This window comes from Podarcis bocagei, assembly GCF_964188305.1.
Source record: "Podarcis bocagei genome assembly, chromosome: 9".
NCBI classification, from domain to species: Eukaryota; Metazoa; Chordata; class Lepidosauria; order Squamata; family Lacertidae; genus Podarcis; species Podarcis bocagei.
In genome coordinates, this window is record NC_138134.1 from 80299065 (window position 1) to 80313052 (window position 13988).

The 13988-nt window shown below is 50.2% G+C and overlaps 1 protein-coding gene across 3 annotated transcripts in view; it reads right to left on the bottom strand.

Annotated features, from left to right (window-relative positions):
• Positions 1-13988, bottom strand: part of SFXN5 (sideroflexin 5) — a 124329-nt gene that overhangs the window by 85926 nt on the left and 24415 nt on the right. For all 3 annotated transcript variants that reach the window (XR_014011379.1, XM_081207319.1, XM_081207318.1), the window contains exon 3: positions 8409-8486. Coding sequence is in view for 2 of the 3 variants with exons in the window: in XM_081207319.1 (XP_081063445.1) it covers positions 8409-8486 (78 nt within the window). In the remaining variant the exon portion in view is untranslated. The remainder of the gene's footprint in view (positions 1-8408; positions 8487-13988) is intronic.

Below are 13988 nucleotides of genomic sequence, written 5' to 3' on the forward strand. Positions count from 1 at the left end.
TCACCACTTGCCCCCCTAGCAACTCCCTGCCATCCACCGTGACAACCTGCAGGGGCAGTGTGGCCGGCAGCAACTGTATAGCGTGCTTGTCGACAAAGTCCTGCCCTATAAAGTCCGCGTTGCTGCCCGAGTCCACTGTGATGGGCACGTCCATGGTGATTCCATTGGGCAGCTGGAGAGATGCGGTGAGCCTCACCACTGGTTTGGGCGGGAGGGGGTTCACGGGCTGTAAAATCTCTGGGGACTGCGGCACTAACACGTCTGGCTGGGCCCCAGGGCCTCTTCCTCCAGCCAGACTGCTTCGTTTCCCTGCTGTGTTCCTCCTTGCTGCGTTGCTGCAGTCACCATTGCCGAGGCTGCAGTGAGCTTGTGGAGCCTCTGGGGACACTCTTTCGCCATATGCCCTGGCTCCCCACAGACGTAACACTTCCTGTTCCCTCTAGGAGGCTTCGCTTTCACTGCTGCCGGTGCTAGGGCTCTGGTTGCTGACTGAGCCCTTGCACCTCCAACCTCCATAGGTTCGGCTCCTCCTCCTGGCGGAGGCGTGGATTGCGCCCGCGCTGCTTCTCTGGGAAGGAAGGAGGGGCCCCTGGCTGGTTCGCGCCCTCCACGCCCTTCGTCCCTGCTCCACGGGCGTTCTTCCAGCCTCACCCCCACTGCCAGTGCCCTCTGAACGACCTCCTGGGTGGTTCGGGGTCTCTCCCCCCTCGCGATCTCATCTTTAATCGAGCTGTGCAACCCCTCCCAAAAGAGGTCTCTTACAGGGGCCGAATCTCTGTCCCACTCCAGGGCACTGACCAAGGCGAAAAAGCGGGCATGGTACTGCCTGACGCTGGCCCTCCCTTGTCTTAGCCCATGCACCTCCTTCCGGGCAAGATCCACGTCAATGCTTGATAAAAAACACCCATCCATCGCTTTAATAAAGGCATCTGCATTCTGGAGCGCCGGATCCTTATCTCTCCATAAATTGCGTAGCCATGCTTTAGCATCCCCATGCAAATGAGACATGATGAATCCCACTCTCTCTTGCTCATCTCTAAAGTCTTTATGCAGCAGTTGCAGTGCGCACAGTACGTCTGCTCTAAAGTTGGGATACTGTTGCAGGTTCCCATCGAAGTGAGAGACCAGCCCGCCTGTTCGTCTCGCCAACCCAATTCCCTCCTGCCGGGGTGTCTGCTTTGTCAGCACGTCTAACCTGACCTGGAGATCCCTGCAGGCGGCAGCTGCCTCCTCCTCTCTCTTCCTGGATGCGAGAGCCTCGGCAGTCAGTTGTGACACTGCTTTTCTGAGTTCCTCTATCTGCTGCTCAGCCGTCATGTTGTCTGCCGTTTGTGAGCTAGCTAGTAGGCACCTGCTTCTCTCCTCTCCTCGAGGCTGTAGATGCCCACAATTTTTGGCAGACGGAGCTTACTGTCAGAGCTGCTTCAAGATCCTAGCTCACAGAGGATCACGCTAGCCAGCGGTCATTCAGTAAAAGTCTTTATTGAGTTACAGTTTCCATTCTCAAGCTGCTACTTGCAACTCTACGTCTAATGGCTAGATCGGCGAAGCTCCGTCTGAGTCTCCGCCCCTTGTGCACCAACTTAATATCCTAGCCCTGCTCCACCTTTTCCGCCTGACTGTCCTCCTCTGGGTCCCTCTACCCCCCGGGGTTTCTTCCTTCCTGGATTCTTCTGACGCTGACCCGGACCCTCCTGCCTCCTTGCGCCGGGCTTTAGGACCTGGTTCCCTTTCCGGGCTGCTTACTGCGCCGCCTTCCTCTGCATTTGAACTTGGCGCGCGCGCCCAGCCTTCCACTTTCCTCTTAACCGTTTCTTCGCTCCCCGATGGAGGTGTGGCCACTCCTGACTCATGCCCTCCCTCCTGTGGTGAGCTGCCAGCGCTTGCCCCCTGGCTCCCTCCTTCTTCCCTGCTCCCTGGCGGTGATGCTGGTCCCGATTTCCAACTGCTCTCCCCTGAGTCCCCTCTGGCTCTATCTTCCTGGGGTGCCCCCCTAGACTCCCCCCTTGCCCTGGCCACTGGTGCTCCTTTCTGTGAATCCTCTGATTCACTGGAAAGACTAGGAGATCTCGGGTCGTCGTCATCACTCATCTTTTCTTCTGCCTCCTCCCCTTCGCTCTCTGTTTCCTCCCTTGGCCTTGCCTCTGCTCCTAAACCCCTGACAATAACACTCACCTTTTTCCTCCTAAAAAGTAAGGGGAAATGTCTGTGCGTGTTATGGAGGGAATGCCTATGGGTGGCATGCCTACGGATTTTCCTCCTCTAAAAACTATGGGCGTGTTATGGTCGGGTGCGTGTTATAGAGCGAAAAATACGGCATATGGGGAAGTCCCCTGGCTGCAGTGTTAATATGATAAGAAGGTGAAAAGAGCCAGGATCGGGCCAAAGAGGGCTCCTCACACCCAGCCTCCTGTTTGTACAGTGGCCAACCAAATGCCTCTTCTTGGAAAACCCCAAGCAGGATTCCAGCACAAGAGCAACTCCTGGAGCAGGGAGTTCCATAGTTTAACAATGCACTGCATGAAGAAGTCATTTCTTTTATCTGCCCTGAAGCTTCCGACATTCAGCTTCACTGGCTGTCCCTGAGTTCTAGTCTTATGGGAGAGGGATAAAAGCTTTCTATCACGTCGCCTCTTCCTTGTCTTTCAAGGAGGAGAATACCCCCAAAATTATTACTGGGGGGAGAAGGGGCCCTGTTCCCAGCCCCACAGGCATCTCCACAGAGCCAAGGAGCTGAGCTGCAAGCCAGAGAGCCCTAGAAACTTAGCCCTAGGCAGCTAATCCACCCAGACACAGGCTTCTCCATCAGGATGTCTCAACACGCCATGCTTGGTGGCTCCTCTGATCTTGTGGGTCCTTTGGGCCGGCTGGAAAACAAGCTCCAAACTTCCTCCACAAAGGGGGAAACTCCTAGGAGGGGACCGTGGAGGTTTGGAAAGAGGTTTCAAAGTCTGCTGTCATTATTTTCTGCTCACTCTCTCTCTAAACAAGAGCGACATCTATTCAGCGCTTCCTCTGAGTTCTCAAGCTTCACAAACAAATTAACTTAGTAGGTAACCTGTGGTCCCAAGCTGGGGCTCCGTACACCAGGTCCAGCAGATTGGCAGCCCGTGCAATCCTTCCAGCAGAGGCGTAGTGGAGTCTGCTCCAGGGAGCAGCCAAGAGAGGGATTTTGCTCTAGCCACGCCACCCGGGTCAACCTCAGGGGCAGCCCTACAAACAGAACACTACAGTAGTCCAACCTGGAGGTTACCCATCAGTTGACAAAACTGATCAGGCTACCTGGGTTCAGAAATGGCCACCTGACCCTCCAAGCGGTGGGAGATTCAGCCCCCAAAACCTGGAAGGGGCCAGGTTAGTGGAGGCTGCAGCGTCACGTTTTCTGTATGCTCTGCTAAGCAGGGATCACGACAAGCTGGCACTGAGCAGGAGAGCCGAGAAGTTGCCCCCGCAGCCACGAAGGCAGCCCAGGCCCTGCCGACTTCCTCCTCCCCACGGCAGCCCACGCAGTGCTGGGAAACCTTGGCGATGGGAGCCGACAGCCTGTTACCATCATTAGCGGCCCACAAGGACGAGCTCCGATGAGCAGCCTTCAGCGGAGGAACTGGGTAACACCTCTTCCTCAGCAAGCTGTTCGCTGGACATTCATCACTGGTTCCACAGCAGAGGAGCCTGGTGCACATTAATGAGCTGTGGGGCCTGTCCTGCAGCTCCACATCCCAACCTGGCCTGGCTGAGGACGGCTGCCCAAGAATGCTCAAGCCCTCCTAAGCAGCCAGGAACCAACAGCCAAGGAGGGAAGTCAGGCAACTTCTGCCAGGTCAGACCAAGGGCCCCTCTGTTTGAGAACGGTGTCTGCAGCAGATGCGTCCTGGAAGCCCCTGCAAGCAGCATGCAAAGACAGTAGTGCTGCCCAGCCCAGAACAGTCCTTCCTTGCCCCCAGCATCACATCCCAGGTGGCTTGGGTAAGACATGGGGGAGCAATGCCATCAAATCATGGAATTGTAGATTCCAACCCAGGAATCACAGCTAAAGAATCCCTGACAAATGACCGGTCAGCCAGACACACACTTTGAGAAACGGGAAGACTCTGGAAACAAGAGGAGCTACCAGCGAAAGAAGAATGGAGAATGAAAATGATGGACTATGCAGAACTTGATAGACTGACAGGAAGGATCTGAAATCGACAAGATCAGAGATTTACAGAAGACTGGAAGAAATTTACAGAGTATATGCAAAAAATAAGTGACAATCAGATAACGTTTGTAAGTTTTAATTAATCTCTGTGAAAAGAAATGTCAGAATAATATTAAAAATAAGGGAAATTAAATAATAGTAATGTAATTATAATTTTAGAAATGTGGAGAAAGTAAGGAAACAAAGGAATATCAGATGGGTTGAGGGAAGTCAACAAGCAGAAATGGGATGTAACTAAATTGTATGGACTGTATTATTTTGTATTGGAAAGTGAATAAAAATATTTTTTTAAAAAGAGAGAGAAACGGGAGGACTCAGAAACGCTGCCCCGTCTTCCCCTCCGCCTCATCATCTGGCATTTGAGCGCAGAGGAGGCAACCATGTGAACTGCTGAGATGGGGACAGACAGAACTGAGAATTCCTAGTTAAGAATGAATCAAATACACTTAACTGCAGTGCACTTTTGCAACACGAACAATCCCTTCTAAGCACTTCGGATCATCTTTTCCAGTAGCAATGACTAGCTAGCTGCAGAAACAACTGTGGCAGGTTTGCCACGGTTGCTTCCATGCCGTTGCTCAGTGGCCCGCCACTGCTAAGTTTTGATCTGTTCTGTGGATGGATTATTTCATTTATTTATTTAACCCTGCCGCTGTACATCACATTATACGGAGCCACAAGAAGAATGCAACAGATCCTTGCTCTGCGCATTAGCAGTGCGCTGCCTAAGCTTCCTGTGGTTCTGTTTTTGCATAGTGTAAAAACATTTTAATGCATGGTAGGTTTTGTATGATTTTTTAAAAAATAGTACACTGTGTCTATGCTTATGTTTTTACAGGTACTGCAAGTCTCTTGGAGACCTTTGGGTAACAAAGTGACTATCAAGTCATTGTCGTCATCACCATCATGGACTAAAGAGTTGGAGGAGCCCAGCGTTCTTCTGCTCAGTTACATCCCCATAATAGCTCATCTGGTAGAGGAAGGGCCAGAAAAGAGCTCAATGGCTGCCTCATTTGGAGGCGGTCGCTCTCCAACCAAGGGAGCAGAGTTGAGGGCAGGCGCTCAAAGGTCTCTGGTCACTCCCAATGCTTGTGGGAACAAACTGCTCAAGGTGCGCTCTCTGTGGTGCTGTGGCCCACCTGGCCCCATGCGCACCTTCACGGGACCAGGAGAGGCCAGATGGGTCATCTGGAAGTATTGGGGGGGGGGGGAGATGCAAGTGGAAGAAAGGGACCAATGCCCGCTAGCAGCAGACCCCTCCTGCAATGGGGCCTTCCCCAAACACCAGCTGCTCTGCGCTTTTGACACATGCCAGACACTTATTAGCCCATCTGCCGGCAAAGCACTTTCCCTCACAGCCTACTGGCTCACAGCCGCCACCCAGCACCATTCCTGGCGGTGCTCCTTGACACTCGCCAAGCGCAGAGCTGGCGTCGCGTAACTGCCACCTGCATCCCACGGGCAAAGTCTCCATTTCCCACCCACCCCAATTCTTCCTTGCTCCTGTAGCCCTTCTTTCTGGGACAAAGAGGCCTCTTCCCAACATCCAGGTAGGTTAGGCTGAACAAGGGCAAACCTGCTGCCTCTACACCAGTGTTTCCCAACCGGTGTTCCGCGGCACACTAGTGTGCCGCGAGACGTTGCCTGGTGTGCCGCGGGAAAAATTAAAAAATTCGAAAGATAGCTTCATATCCGGAGAGGCGGCCGTCAGGCGAGTTTTAATTTTAATTTTCCTTCTCCCACTTAATGCCCCACGCTCGCCCGAGCAGCTTGCAGTCCTCGGTAACCACGGCGACCCGAGGGAGGGGAGGGAACAGGGAAGTCGAGGGCGGCGGCGAGCCGCGATGACATCAGTGGGCCGCGCCGCCTCGCCCTGGCACGGTGTGAGAGCCCCGGCTAGTGGCACGAGCTTCGGAATAAGTGGGATCCGCGTGTGCGAGACCGAGATCGCGGGTAAGGAGCTCAGCCCTGGGCAGGAGGAAGCGGGGCCGCACGTGCGGGACACATCCCCACAGAGAGCGAGCCTCCCCCGGCCCACCACTCTGGGCAGGTCCACTCGCATGAGGGGGCGGCGATGGCGACGGCCGGCAGCTTGCCTGCAATGCCATCCCTCGAGCAGGCGAGGAGCCCGGAGGCTACCAGATGCGAGTCCTCTTTCCCACCCTGCTCGGGAGTCCAGAGCACTTGGTCGCATTCAGGATCTAGAGTGGGGAAGCGGGGCTTGTGTCTGGACTGGACACATTGGGCTGCCTGTGCCGCTCGACCTGCGGGGAGAAATCAGGGTGGGAGTCACAACCGTGAGGCAGGGCTGCCAAGTGTGGCAGAAGAGGACACGGCCGTCGTACCTGTCCTTAGGTAGGAGCTTCTTCCGTGTCGACCTGCTGCCCTAAAGTCTTGGCTTTTTTCTTGGCTTTTTGGCGGTTGGCACAGAAGGAAGGCAAGGGGGAGGGGAAAAAATTGAAACTTACACTTTCGTGCGTCCCTCCCGGCGTGACGCTGCGCGCTGACGTCACAGGGCTGTAATGGTGGTGTGCCGAGAGATTTTTTTCATGAAACAAGTGTGCCTTTGCCCATAAAAGGTTGGGAAACACTGCTCTACACAGCCGATTCAGCGGTGATGCCCACCCAGGAGGGTGCAGAGGCTTTTCATGCAAACATTCTCTATCCCAGTTGTCCAAAAGTTGTCTGAACGAGGCCATCCTGGCCACAGTAGTGAAGAACCCTGAACTGGCTGAACCATGAACTGGGGAGTGGGCAGGTCAATCTTTGGGTTTGAGCCTCTCCTGTAGAGGAAAATAACTTTGCTCCAAAACATCTGTGGTCACAGCCAATGGGGGATTCACTGGACAAAGCGTTGGTTGTGGACACAAGAAACCCAAGTTCAAATCCCAGCCCAGCCGTGGCAAAGTGAAAGGATGTGTCTCCCCTCGCAGATGCTCTCTGCAACAACTTGTCATGTCCAGACTACCCATGGATGGAAATCCAAACCATGCACCCCTGGCGCCATAGAGATGGGCACAGGGGGCAGACAGCACACAGTGAAAGATATAGACCCCTCTGACTGCGAAGCTGCGCTTGCACCAAGTTTCCTCACACCCCTGGACAACTATGCCATGGTTCTCTGCCACAAGAGATAAGGGTGAGCACCAGTTTCAAGAGGATTAAGCAGAGCAATGGAGGAAAGGCTTGCGAAGGCCGGTCGTCATGAGAGCTGAAAATGGAGCCTCCAAATTCAGAGGCAGGGCACTGCTATTTCCCAGGTGTTGGGGACTGTCAAGCTCCTAAGGGCATTGGGCTACATGTGAGGGTGCCGAAACAAAATCTGGCAGAAACTTGGGATCCCCAGAAATGTCCAATTCTTGAATCAAATTGTGAATCTGGTTTTCTTTACCTCAGAACTTGAATGCTTTATAGACTTCTTGGCATCTTTTGATTGTTTGGATTCTGGCAGCTGTCAAAAATGAAACTTCATAACCTGACAAACACTGTCAAAACATTAAATACCACTGCATGTCAGCTGTCAAATAAAGTGTGAAATTTCAAACACTAAAGTCCAGCATCAATGAACATCACATATTAAAACACCCAATTAATATCTGGCAAATATTCAGAGGCTGGATGCGTACACAGATAGTGCCGTTTTAACCAGGTTTTCTTCCACAAGCCACATGTTGTCTCACGGACGATTCTATAAGCCCCACAGCTCGGTTCCTCCAAAGCTTCTATGTTTTGCCTTAGACCTTTGTGGCTTGGGGAGCATCTGGGGTAGCCAAACAAACCAGGGTGAAGCAAGCTTGTTTGCTTCAGATACAACGCTAAGCAGTAGTGAAAACAAGCCATGGTCCATAAATCAACAAACCATGGCGTCACAATGCGGTTTTTGTCGGGAAACCAACCATGCTTGGCCTTCTAGGCTGGGTTAAACATACCACAGGGCTTGGAGTGATGTGTGAAGTAGGACACAGAAAATATTCAATATCAGAATGCACAGAGGAGAATATTTGGCTCTAGGCTAGATGTATCTTTGTCTTGATCTAAATTATGGGTTTCCGATGCAGAAGGGAGCACATCTGATGTGCACCTGACCCTCAAAGATGCAGACGCGCCTGTAGAGCACAGACCCCATTTTGGCCATGGAACTTATAGCAGCAGATCAGTAGGTTCTTATGCTTATGGAAAGCTTGTACAAAGATTCATGCACTTCCATTACCTCTTTGTTGGTGACTCCTGGGGGCAGAGTCCCATGTTTATAATCCTCCAGCAACTGCACAGCTTCTTTAAGACGACTCTGCACACAAACAACAAGCAGAGGTGAGAGTTAGCAGCAACTATTCCACAAAGGGGGGGACGGGACTACAGCTCACACCAAGTGTCAAGAAACTACCCAGGGGCACCAGTTGGCCAAGACAGCACAGTCACTTAGCTGAATTTTAAAACTGCGAATTTTCTGTCCTCAAGGTCTGGTTGTGGCTTTGGCCGTCTCACAGGCAGGATGCTCTCTGCAACCAGGTGGACTAGGAAAGGGGACCCTGGGAATGCCAGCTCCTCCTGCAGGTGCAAAAGAGCTGGACTGGCAGCACAGGAAGCCCTTTGGGGAAAGGCGTGGGAGTGGAGGGGGCCAATTTAAGATACTAAAATCACCCCCAGGCCCAAGGAAGACCTCAGTTACACAGTTCCGGAAAAATCTCCCTCAGGTCCTAGAAAATTAGATATATGTTTTACAGCAAGAAAAGTTCTGTTATTGGAAGAAATTACGTAAGTTGTGCAAAACTACCCAAGTATTTTCACTTGTCTGACTGTTAGTTTATAAGAATCTTAATAAACCAACTCATTATATTTTACTCATGATATGCAGTAAAATCATTAAAACATCATAAAACTTTAAATTCTAGAATCATAACATATGGAAGAAATGACCAACACTGAATCAAATTAATTAGCTAAAAATGCTTGGCGAAACCAATCCATTTTCAGCAAGTGAAGCAACATCAGGCCTGTCAGGTGCCTGCCTGGTTTCCGTGGGGGAAATGCCATGCGGTCATATACAATTATCAAGAGGTCCGTCTGCCCTGACAGCCTCAAGGGTAGCAGGTGGGCAACGTGATCTCCTGAGAAGTCCTCCTGTCCCCTCCTCTCCTTCATCCAGCCAGAGATTCAAAGTGGTTCTTCTTGAATTAAACAGAGTAAGAATGCAAACCTTGCCTCAGTCACATTGCTAAATGTAAAAAAAAGATGCAACACCAAAGTTCAAGTTTGAACACTGCTGTTGCTCTATCAAAGTTTACTGCAAGTTTGGAAGAAAAGGCCTTTTCGGAAAAAGAATCCAGTTGGCTCCAAAGGTTTTGGCTACTGGAGCCCCGCAGGAGGAGGAGGAGGAGGAGGAGACCTTCTCTTCGCGTTCTGCCACCCAGCTTGCTCCTTCCTTAGGCTCCCAATAATTGCACGGAGATCTCTTTCTTCCTTTTTCATTGCAACATCAAAGGCGGCTTTGCAGTTTGCTTGGGAAACTGCAGAACAGGGTGCCAACCTGAGAGCTGGAGGTGCAGCAAAGAGGGGGCTTTTTAGAGAGCTAATGAGAGGAGAGCCCCCCCCCCAACTCCCCACCCACCCAACGCGCTCACTAGCCTAAGACATTCCCTGCTGGCTTTTCATCAGACCAAAACGATAAACTGCAATGCATCTAGTGCTATCACATCCTCCTGAAAGCTAGTTATAGAAAAAAACTGAGATTCTGAACACAGGGCGTTAGTTTATACCAAGTTAGAGCAATGGTCCCTCGGTACCCCGTCCCTGTGGTCTGCCACCGCACTTTGGCCCTTTCCCTTTCGCTCACCTTCTGCAAAAACAGGGCACTGTGCAGGAGAAAATGCAACGCTGCTGAGGCCACCACACAGAAGGCCCCGATTCAGACTCCAGATTATTGGCAAACCAAATTAGGTAAAACTGGGAGAAGATCTCAGGTAGGAGATCTCGTCTTGGAGACAGGAGAGGAGAGGGATGCTGTACATTTGCAAATGATCCATCACCCCAGAACACTGAAGGAAGGACACCACGCAGAAGGAGAATACATGGCGAATAATGGTCTCCTCCACCCATTCAGGTCATTGGTGGTGGTGGTGGTGGGGCTCTTTTCCAAGACCCACATAGGAGTGGGTCCCTCTCTGTCAAGGTGCCCAAACTGTGAAACCTTCTGCCCCAGGAAATGTGCTTGGCCCCCTCTCTGATAGCCTATCAATCCCATGTCAAAACGATTCTTCTTCAGCAAGCCAAGGGGCCTGGCTGAGCTGTGGGGTTTACATGGGTCCACTACTTATCAGGCACCTCATGCAATGAGTCACCAAGGCTCTCCAGTTGTTTTTCTTGCTAGTTTAGTTTTGAGCTTTATAAATTGTGTTATTATATTAATAATAATAAAATAATAAAATGTTATTTATATCCCGCCCTCCCCAGCCGAAGCCGGGCTCAGAGCGGCTAACAACAGTAAAATGATACTACATTCTAAAATCATTTCATTATAAAATCGGTTCAAATCAGATTAATGGCAACCATTGGGCTAGAGTTCTATGAGGATTGCCAAAGGAGGGGGTCAGACTGTGCCTTGGCCAAAGGCCTGGCGGAACAGCTCTGTCTTGCAGGCCCTGCGGAAAGATGTCAAGTCCCGCAGGGCCCTGGTCTCTTGGGACAGAGCGTTCCACCAGATGGGGGCCACAGCTGAAAAAGCCCTGGCTCTGGTCGAGGCCAGCCTAACCTCTCTGTGGCCCGGGACCTCCAAGGTGTCTTTGTTTGAAGACCGTAAGGTCCTCCGTGGGACATCCCAGGAGAGGCGGTCCCGTAGGTACGAGGGTCCTAGGCCGTATAGGGCTTTAAAGGTCAAAACCAGCACCTTAAACCTGACCCTGTACTCCACCGGGAGCCAGTGCAGCTGGTATAGCACCGGGTGAATGTGATCTCGCAGCGAGGATCCCGTAAGGAGTCTCTCCACGGCATTCTGCACCCGCTGGAGTTTCTGGGTCAGTCTCAAGGGCAGCCCCACGTAGAGTGAGTTACAATAATCCAGTCCGGAGGTGACCATCGCATGGATCACAGTGGCTATTAATTATGATGGGTGGCATTTGAGTAGGTTTTACTCAGAGCAGACCCACTGAAAGTAATGAACTTGACTAAGTTAGGCTCACTGATTTCAATAGATCTACTTATTATTTATTAAATTTATATACCGCCCTCCATTAATACAGTGGTGCCCCGCAAGACGAAATTAATTCGTTCCGCAAGTTTTGTCGTCTAGCGAATTTTTCATCTTGCAAATCACGAAATCCCATAGGAATGCATTGAAAATCAATTAATGCGTTCCTATGGTCAAAAAAAGTCCAAACAAAGCCAAATTTGGTACAACAACAGTTTATTAACTGCTCTTTAAAGTCACACATACTGTAAAGAGCAGTTCAAAAATTGAAGGGAAAATAAATTAACTTTATAAACAAAACATGTCTTTGTTTTTAGACAAAGGAAACAAAGTCGCGAGACGTTTTTGTCTTGCGAAACAAGCCCATAGGGAAATTCGTCTTGCGAGGCAAATCGAAAACAGAAAAACCTTTCGTCTAGCGAGTTTTTTGTCTTGCGAGGCATTCGTCTTGCGAGGTACCACTGTAAACCACAGAGCACAATGGTAGAAGAATGGCAGACGAAGATGATGGACTATGCGGAATTGGCAAAGCTGACGGGGAATATCCAAAACCAGAGTGAGCAAGCAGAGTGGAGTAAATTTATTCAATATATAGACAATCATTGCAAACACATAAAGACACTAGCTGGACTGCGATAAAGTTCGTAATGTTTAATAGAAGAAACTTTCTACTAATGCTTTAAGTTTTAAATAATTTAAGATAAATGTATAATTTAGACGGTATAAATGTGTGGATGTAAGATGTGATTTATAAAAACCAGATGACGGAATGGAGGGAAGTCAAATGCTCGGCAGAGCTATGAATTTATAAGGGGGATATGATGTTATAATATTGTTAAAAATGGAAAATTAATAAAAAATATTTATTTAAAAAAAAGAAACAAAACACAACACAAAATGCATGCTCTTTGTAAACCACCTTCAGCACTGCTGCATGTAAGGGAAAGGTGATACCTGCTCTTAATAAATACAGGATATATAAAATATAAAAACCATTACTGGACATAAAATACCAAGGAACATAACCCTCAGGCCACATTACACTGGGGTAATGGTGAGGCCCAGTCTGTCGGCCCAGGAAGCAATGTGGAAAGCCTTCTGGAAGATGTTTGGCCCAACCTTTGGTGGAATTTCAAATGAAAGAACACAGGAAGAGCCGGCCATGATCCAGGGTGATGGGAGTCGCAGGAAAGCTTCCCTTGGTCTACGCTGACTGGCTCACCTGGACACCCAAAGCGTGCCTTGGAAGAGCAAAGAGGTGGCAGCCAGGAGACCACAGGTCATTCCGTCCCATGAAAAGGACCAGTGTCCTTATGGCATCTTGCTCACTGCGTACGGGTGCCATTAAGCGTTAGCCCAGAATCCAAGCCTTGCTGGACCTTTGAGCAAGGCAGAGTTTTCATGCCAAGAGCCAGAACATTCCAGTGAAGCTGGCAACAACAACAACAATAACAACAACATATATTTATGTTTATACCCCACCCATCTAGCTGGGTTTCCCCAACCACTCCGGGCGGCTGACTATCTAAAATATCACAGCCTACGAGCCTCGTACCTATGGGACTGCCTCTCCCGGTCTGCCCCACAGAGGACCTCAAGGTCCATAAATAGCAACACCCTAGAGGTCCGGGGCCCTAAGGAAGACAGATGAGCCTCAACCAGAGGCAGGGCCTTTTCAACACTGGCCCCAACTTGGTGGAACGCTCTGCCTCATGAGACCAGGGCCCTGCGGGATCTGATTTCTTTCCGCAGGGCCTGTAAGACGGAGTTGTTGCGCCTGGCCTTTGGCTTGGAATCCACTTGATCCCCTCCCCCTCTTTCCTTTTTCCTTTCTCTTTCTGTGATGGAACTCCTAGTTGGGGACTTCCTTGGCTTTTTTCTGGCCCACATAGGACCAGTCTGGATAGTTGGCCTTGGCGATGACTTGACGTTTTCATCAGCCCAAAGGTTTTTGATTTGAGTTCCTACTGAAATGAGGCTGCATTTGATGTTTCAATGTCGTATTTTAATCTTGTTTTTAAGTTATATTTCAATCAATTGTTTTTATACTTGCTGTCAGCCGCCCTGAGCCTGGTCTTGGCTGGGGAGGGCAGGGTATAAAATTTATTATTATTATTATTATTATTATTATTATTATTATTATTATTATTATTATTACAGAATAAAGCACCAAACATTAAAAACTTCCTGATACAGGGCTGCCTTCAGGTGTCTTCTACAAGTTGTTTAGTTCTTCTGGCAAGAGCCAGAAGCCACACGCTGGTTGCCGTTTCCGCCTCCCTCTGGCGCCTCCTAAGCGGACCTTTGGTCCTGTGCGATGTCACTCTGCCCACAAGAAGCGCAGAATCACAGAACTGGAAGGGACTCCTGGGGTCATCTACTCCAACCCCCTGCAATGCAATGCTCGCTAGGCTCCAGAATGGGGTTCCCACACTAAATGGGGGGCTAGGGCAAGGAGGGCACGTGGGCATCAGGAATCCGTTCCACCCTGTTTGTGGCAAAGACAGACCCCTCCGAGAGTCCTCCTGCCTTCCGAGGCCACCACAACCTTGGGGGCAAATCCTTCAGAGATTAGCACCACAAGCTGTTGAGCCTTTCTTTGAAGGA